The 8,750-nt window shown below is 42.2% G+C and overlaps 1 protein-coding gene across 1 annotated transcript; it reads left to right on the forward strand.

Moving 5' to 3' along the window:
- Nucleotides 1–2,389: 2,389 nt before the first annotated feature.
- LOC124009900 (brain-specific homeobox/POU domain protein 3-like) lies at nucleotides 2,390–5,259 on the forward strand. Its single transcript, XM_046322143.1, has 2 exons — nucleotides 2,390–2,722; nucleotides 3,124–5,259. Exons 1-2 carry the CDS (start codon nucleotides 2,603–2,605, stop codon nucleotides 4,048–4,050), a joined length of 1,047 nt encoding a protein of 348 aa, XP_046178099.1. The 5' UTR covers nucleotides 2,390–2,602; the 3' UTR covers nucleotides 4,051–5,259.
- The last annotated feature ends 3,491 nt before the right edge of the window (nucleotides 5,260–8,750 follow it).

Here is an 8,750-nt window from a genome sequence, read left to right on the forward strand (position 1 = left end):
CAGTATGATTCAGGACCAGAGCAGTGTGACTCGGGACCAGAGCAGTGTGATTCAGGACCAGAGCAGTGTGATTCAGGACCAGAGCAGTGTGATTCAGGACCAGAGCAGTGTGATTCAGGACCAGAGCAGTATGATTCAGGACCAGAGCAGTGTGACTCGGGACCAGAGCAGTATGATTCAGGACCAGAGCAGTATGATTCAGGACCAGAGCAGTGTGATTCAGGACCAGAGCAGTGTGACTCGGGACCAGAGCAGTATGATTCAGGACCAGAGCAGTATGATTCAGGACCAGAGCAGTGTGATTCAGGACCAGAGCAGTGTGATTCAGGACCAGAGAAGTATGATTCAGGACCAGAGCAGTGTGATTCAGGACCAGGGCAGTATGATTCAGGACCAGAGCAGTGTGATTCAGGACCAGAGCAGTATGATTCAGGACCAGAGCAGTGTGATTCAGGACCAGAGCAGTATGATTCAGGACCAGAGCAGTGTGATTCAGGACCAGAGCAGTATGATTCAGGACCAGAGCAGTGTGATTCAGGACCAGAGCAGTATGATTCAGGACCAGAGCAGTGTGATTCAGGACCAGAGCAGTATGATTCAGGACCAGAGCAGTGTGATTCGGGACCAGAGTAGTGTGACTCGGGTGTTAGCAGAATTATTTACACAGTCATAATTTACAGCTGAGAGCAAGAGATCAGGATCATGACGTAAATGTGCTTGTGTATTTTTTACTTCTGCCTGCCTGCCTCTCTGCTCCATTCTGCCAATCCAAGTGTCTATTTATGTCTGTGTGTGTTTCTCTGCCTTTTAAGTCATTCTCTTTGTTTGTCCATCAGTCTATCCCTCTCTCCCTGTCCGTCTGTCTGCTCCTCTACAGCTGGGCGGTCCACAGCCAACAGCCTAGCCTGTCTGTCTGTCCCAGAGGAAAGCCTCTCCCAGTGGAGGTGATGTATATTTGATGAGCGGGTGCCGCAGTCCTGCCGGAGAGGAGAGACATTTGCTGTGGGACAATGGCTGCAGCCTGAGCCTGCTGCACCCCGACCGACACCATCACCACACTCAGGTTTCTGTTTCTGACTCACAATCACATAGACTCCCTGTCCTATTATGGGGCCTACGCTCTGACAAGGCTGGGGTTTCACAGTTCTCTCTGTGTCTCCCTGACACGCACATGCAGGTCTGGGGTTTCAGATCCCCAATTAGAGCGATGGACGAAGCACAAACAAGTAGATTTTTTAAATAATACAGTAAGACTTCTTGTTGCACTTTTTCTTTCTGGTGCCTGGTGCTTGTTTCAATGGACACCAAATAAATGACCAGGTCATTGCTACTGTACATAACTATTGTTTCAGCATGTCATTTCTATGACAAACACCAGGTAAACAGCACATGGTAAGCATAACAAGAAATGTATATAGAATCTCTCTATAAAAGTTCACTATTTGGTTTTCCTGAGGTTGTCTCATTATAGACATGATGTGTATAGGAGCAAATGTCAGGAGGAAAGCCCTAGTTCTGTAAATGGGGTCCCTATGAGAGCCCTACACCACCAGGGGAAGGGAGAGACAAGTGCAGGGTGGGGGAACCATGCCTAGACTGGGGGTCTATCTCCATCACCTTAGCCTTCTGGATATAAGCTGTGATTGACAGGTCTTGCTCCTTTGACCTGAGGTTCAACAGTAAAAATGTCATCATCCTCTCTGTGCTTCATATCCATTCTGACCTGTTTATTCTTTAATTGGGGATCCATACTGTGGTTCGAGCCACAAAGTAAATGAGCAATGATTAATTGATGTATTAATTGCTAGGAAAGCAAGGGAAAGGTGTCAGGGAGGATTATTGTTTGTGGTCGTCCATCTATTATTGATTTAAAACAGGAGCCTCTCTGAATCCACTGTTCACTGGAGTTATTTCACTGGTATGATATTGGTATTTAATTTCACTTAGGATATTACAAATTACTTTTCTTCACCTCATGCCATTTTAACTAAAATGCAGGGACTAAAATTACTTTTTTCATTCGAGCTTTGAATGCTCATTTGAAATTTAAAAATCTTATGATGAGGTTATTACAGAAATTGGGACATAGAATAAAATCCATCCTATCCATCAGAAATCACATCAACCTGCGCAACGCGTGGTGGGCGTGTTGTCCGTATGACAACCAGCCAATAACATTGCACCTGTCAAAATCCAGACTTCAAACGCATTGCATTGGAGTGGGTGGTGGTTTTGCCCTCAAGAGGTGTGGCTACACACACATTTCCCAGTAACATTTGGAGACAATAGGGAAAGGAGGGGGCGATTACCCATCTTTGAGGCGGGGCCAGTAAGACGTTATTTAATAGGTGGCTGCTAGGTATCCATACTACATACAGACATTTACAGCCAAAAGCAGAGGAGTCTGACTGGATAGAGAGAGATCTACAGGGGAGAAGACAGGAGGTTTAAACCTGTCATCATTACCATCACTACCATCACCTCAACCAACCGACCGACCATTCTATCAATTTGTTTAATCCTGAGAAGATTCTAGTGACAACGGGCCAACACGGAGCAAAACGAGGAAGACGGACAACGACCCTCACTAACTTCTGCAATCATGATGTCAATGAACAGCAAACAACCTTTCAGTATGCACCCCATACTGCACGAGCCCAAATACACGCCTCTGCAATCAACCTCAGAGGCCATCCGGAGGGCATGCATGCCCACTCACTCGGTGAGTTATCGTCACATTCAAATGATCCAATTACAAATAATGAAAAGTAGCCTTAAATGAAGGCGAGCATGCGTGGGAAATGGAGAATTGGGTGAACCCGAACGCTAAACGCTTATATATTATATGCCAAATAATGTGATTTGCCTGATCAGATATTTCGTATTGCTCATATGTCAAACTCTTCTCATTACAAGGTGCAGAGAAATTATTTATCTTGAAAGGTTCATCCTTAACGAATAATCAAATGTGACGGTTGAATATTTGGATGATACTAGGCTGATATAGTCTTTGAGTGATATGAAATGAACTCATCCGTTTGGATATTTGGACAATTTATTTTAAGAAATGTGCCTTATTAACCGTTCCCCTCTCTGCCTCCCCTGTTCCTCTCCATCTCACAGCTGCAGAGCAACATCTTCGCCGGCTTCGATGAGACTTTACTGCAGAGGGCGGAAGCGCTGGCAGCGGTGGATATCGCAAAGAGCCACCCTTATAAACCAGACGCGACCTACCACACCATGACCACGATGACCAGCATGGCCTGCACCCCCACCTCATCCTCGGCCCACCTCCACCACCCGTCCGTGCTCACCTCGCACCACCACCACCATCACCCCCATCACCAGGGCTCTCAGGGTCTGGATGGCGACCTGCTGGACCACCTGACCCCCGGCATGTCTGTCTCCCTGGGAGGGATGCCCGGCTCCGACGTCTGCTCCACTGCCTCCCATCCACACGCTCACATGTCCGCCATAAATCACATGCAGCAGCACCACCACCACCAACAGGCAATGAACATGCACCCCCACAGCATGGGCTCGCACACCTCGCTGGGCGGCGGCGTGGACTCAGAGCCAGACCCCCGGGAGCTGGAGTCGTTTGCAGAGCGGTTCAAGCAGAGGCGGATCAAGCTGGGGGTGACGCAGGCGGACGTGGGCTCGGCCCTTGCGAACCTTAAAATCCCCGGGGTCGGTTGCCTCAGTCAGAGCACGATTTGCAGGTTCGAATCCCTCACCTTGTCTCATAACAACATGGTGGCCCTGAAACCCATCCTGGAAGCGTGGCTGGAGGAGGCGGAGAGGGCGCAGCGGGAGAAAATGACCAAGCCAGAGATTTTCAACGGAGGAGACAAGAAGAGAAAACGTACCTCCATCGCTGCTCCGGAGAAGCGCTCCTTGGAGGCATATTTCGCCGTGCAGCCGAGGCCCTCGTCTGAGAAGATTGCAGCAATAGCCGAGAAACTGGACCTGAAAAAGAACGTGGTCAGGGTGTGGTTTTGCAATCAGAGGCAAAAGCAGAAAAGGATGAAGTTTTCTGCGACACACTAGGAAAATACAGAGCAAAACTTTCCTCGAATAGACAAATCCGAAGCAAATAGGCAAACGGCTACGATCCATCGAGGCTAGCAGACAAGATGGGTTTCGTTCCTTTGAATTGGGATAAAGACTTGACAACCAACATCCAGCGGGGCAAAACGTATACCTGTTGGAATTGAAAACTGAACGTCGATTAATACAGTGAAATAGGAGATCGACATCATTATACTCCATGGAGGCGGAAAAGAGAAAATACCACCTCTTAACTCATGGCAATTATTGTACAAAAATGGAAATCGAATAATAATTGTTATTATTCTCTTGAGTCAGAATAACTATTTTATATTTATCATTGTACATATTTGTGAATAGGCTACATTTCACTTGTGTGTGAAGAGCGCATCGATTTCGTTCTTTTTTCAAAAACCGAATTGTTGTTTGCAGAAGATAACTGATGCTTAGGGCGTAATGTTGTCGTCATTGTATGTGTCTCAGAGATGGTTGGCTCTCCGTAACACGGGGGTATAGTTGTAATCATTCATTGCATGGTTTACTTGTAGGGCGTTAGCTGTGAGTTAATAGTTCTAAAAGCCCATCTGAATGCATTGCAATAAGAGAACATACACACGGGCAATCGCACGTACACGCGGACATACACAGTATAGTCTACTATCTGTCTACCTCATTACGCTAGTTTTGGCACATTCATGGTCATTTTGGACTGTAGGAGTATAAAACACAAAAAACTAATCCTTTCTTCGTTTTTTTGTTTCATCCACGAAGTAATGGTTGAATTAGATGACTCACAGAAAGAAAACATGGTGTATGTCTGTACTAATTTCACTGCAATGATGCTTTGACAATCAAATTATTTTGAATAATTACTTTGTACAACGTCCATTTTATGTCCTCACATGAAAACGAAAATATTTTTGTTCTTTTAAAAATTATTATTATTAATAATAATAATGTTGGCAAATTAATGGAAATATTGGTTATATTGTATTCCCAGAGTTCAGTGCACTTTGTAGATATTCTAAACATGAGGAATTGTTGACTTATTTATATTTTTTACCGTTTTACTTAGTTTGGTTTACTATTATTTACCTATTTATTTATTTTATTTTAACTTAACTTATTTAAAATACAACGTATATTTCATTTGTGAAGGTGTGCTTAAATGTGTCTGTGTTCTGTGTAAGCGACAGAAACTAAAATAAACCATGCACGTTTTACCTCATCTTCTCCTATCAGTTTTTTTGAAGTAAATATATCAACAGTCTCAATTCGATGTCTGTTCGTCTGTTAGAATGGAGAGCATCTGGTTCTTTGAAATGGGAGAACACACTCGGGGTGGGAGGTTGACGGATCAGTTGTGGAACCATTTTAAGCTATTTCTGAGTGGGCTATGGACAGGACTTTATAAAAGCTACGTCAATTATCAAATCAAATGATCATATGAATGATTCAATTCGATGTTGATCAATGTTTACTTTATTATGCTCCTTTTTAATTCAGAATCAGTTGTTTTATTGATCTGATTGAATAAGAAATACCACTTAGTTAGAATAAGTAATCATTGGGAGGGCATATATTAGTCTAGGTTAGTCCATGTGTTATTATGACGTTACATTTTTCCCTAGTACCTATAGAAAATCCCACATCAAACGTTAAGAAGAAAACAATTCATTCCTCGGACGTTAAAATAACTTTGAAATAGACCCAAGTCTCGTCATAAACTGGGGCCTTCAAGGGTTTAGGTCATGAACGTAAGGACGGACATCAGACCAAATACAATTTTCTTTGAATTATTTAAAGTTAAACTGAGGATGGCACCATAAAATGTTCAATAGTTTATTTATTCGTTGATGCAGTCAGATTCAGGCCAATAAGACTGGACTATCACTTTGAAGCGAAACAACATTTAGAGGAAATTTCAGAATGTAAAGTTTACTACAACCGTTGGAAGAAATGCATTGGTAATCAATAAATTATGAATATCAGCTTCTAATTTATTTTGACAAGTCCTTTCCACATGTGTGCATAATCATTGAGTCCCAGCTAGTTTATCCCGACCCTGCAGTCCGTGTGGAGCCTCTGCAGTCAGATGCGAAAGAAGAGAGACATGACAGACGTTGACTGACATAGTTTATCAGTCCAGAAAATGTCAGGGGTTCCAGGGCTCTCCCTCGTGTTCAGCAGGTGGTTTCATGCCTGTAAAACTCGTTATTAATGAATAATAAATACCAGCTGTTATGATACTATTGATTTTTGTATGTTTGTTAAGAAGGATATCTCCTCGCGCAGAAGGAAATGATAGTGTTGTCCAACATGCGCCCGGGTCCTCTCCCCTCGGAGCAATTCAATACAATCATTCTGTTAGCAGACGAAACTTTTTGATGTGACACATCAGGAGGGTTGTCACTAAGGACGAAATAGACTGAGGTGAATGAGGAAATGTTACAATAGAAATAGTGATACAAAATAAATGTAAAAAAACAATGGCAGCATAATATCACTAACAGCAGCTACACTTAAGCAATACAATCAAAATAGCTTGTTGCAAAAGATATAGGCCTATGGAGCCACCCCAGATTTGTCCCCTAGGGGACTTGGCAGCCCCTACATCTCAAAAATATGAATTAATATTTATCTTACAATTAATTGAGTTAACAGCCCATAGCATTCCAAAGTTAGAGCTGAAAGTCTGGCACCAGCGCCACTATCGCCAATATTGCTGCCATTTTAGGTTACTGGCATGTCAGATGAGCTCAATCGCCAATTTCTCAGCCTCTGAGTGTCACAGGAAAATAACTTTAAAAACATGAAAACAGGAAAGTCAATCAAATTTTACTAAATACATGTGTGAATTGTTTGTAATATCTGCTTATTTGGGGGAATTTGAATAATTGACTTGTGCGTTAGAGAAGGTTAATTAAATAAAAAGTGTTAGGCAGTATCTTTACAACCATTATTAGCAATTTGGGGTAAAAAAACAACACCATGTGGGCGCTTTTAAGGATTATTTAAACTATTACTGGACTCCAAAGTTCTGGTATATGACAGGCTTTAAATGCAGTCGTTTAATTCTGAATATTGCATTCAGGACAGAAACTCCTCACCCATAGCCTATAATGAATGTGCTTTCTCAATATTGACAAATATTTTGCCCTACTATCGAAAGGCATGTGCCGGTATGCTGACCTAACAAAGAATGTAGTACATCACTGCGTCAATTACTTATTTATAATTGAACCGTACTCCAATTGATGCGTATAAATTATATATAAATAACCATTTACAATCAAGGTTAGCTGTGTATCGAGTTTAACTGTTGGTGTTGGCTCTGGAACAGCACGTATAAGATATAAATGAAAGAATCGTGAATAATAGCTTTATCAAGCTATCTGGCAGTCATGCAGTTCAGGATGTATCCTACAAAATGCTTAAAAAGATTAGAAAAAAATACAGTCATTTTTAGATCACTATCCTCTGGCGCTCCGAGTCACTGTTCTAAAGTCATAGTGCATGCTTGTTTCAGGGGTGACCTGGCCGCTCTTTAAAGGGAAATCCCACCCCTTTTCAAACTCATATTCATTATCTCCAGCACAATACCAGTGTCTACATTTGTGAAGAAGGCACATTTCGAGGTTTTGCAGAAACACATAAAGTTCGAAAGTTATACCCCATGACGTCATCAAAAGTTAAACAGTGATTTTGAAAAGCTATAAGATTCACGGTGAAATGGGGAACAAGAAAATACCCTCCCTCTGGCTACAAACTCATTGCAGGTTTTGAAAATCACTGTTAAAAAAAACTTTAATCCTACCCTGTGATGTCACAGAAAAGCATGTTTTATTACCTTTCTTCTTATCTTTTTAATCACAAATCATAGAAATGCGCTGTTTTCACATAGACACTGGTTTAGTGCTTGATATAGAGTATGAGGTTGAAAAGTGGCAGAATTACCCTATAAGTACCCCACATAGGTTCATTTTTGTTTTTCATTTGTCCTATAGACCTAGTTAGTTGTAGGCAGCCTACATCAATGCTAGTTATATAGCCTATGATGTTATTTGCATATTCCGAGCCCTATAGCCCAAACCTGCACTGAGAACCCCGTTGATTCTATCCGAGGCCTAATTTGTCTCTGCCGAGTGGAGCAGATAGTCCTGGATGAGTGAATCCCAGGACAGTCCTCGTTAATTGTGTGACTTAAATAATTAACACGTGGAAGGCCTTATTGTCTCGTTTGTGTTTTCCTGTACAATCCAAAAACAAGAGCATTGCTACGCAAATCAGATTCCTTCCGCTCAAACCGACAGAGGCTGATGTGAACACACCGATAACTTTTGTCAGCCAATGTTGGTACAGGGCACACAACAACACACAGTTTCAAGCACATAGCTTCATCACCACTGTATGTGTTTATTTAGTATGATTAGGCCTAAAACACACAATTGCTGATATTGGTGTGTCTGGATGCTAGATTCATTTACAAGGCTAACATTTGTTATATTACAAACATGATGCAATCAACTGCCGCTGCTGCACCTTCATATCCCACACGGATCGAATAATGTCTGCCAAACCTCAATGTGATGATTTGTTCATAGGGGAATTCAGGCTATACCGCTACACTCAGCTGAATACGCCTGTCAGTCTACATCTTCAGATTCGCATGGCCTTTAAAAAGCATGTACATTATTTAA

The sequence above is a fragment of the Oncorhynchus gorbuscha genome, linkage group LG02 (genome assembly GCF_021184085.1).
Source record: "Oncorhynchus gorbuscha isolate QuinsamMale2020 ecotype Even-year linkage group LG02, OgorEven_v1.0, whole genome shotgun sequence".
Taxonomy (NCBI): domain Eukaryota; kingdom Metazoa; phylum Chordata; class Actinopteri; order Salmoniformes; family Salmonidae; genus Oncorhynchus; species Oncorhynchus gorbuscha.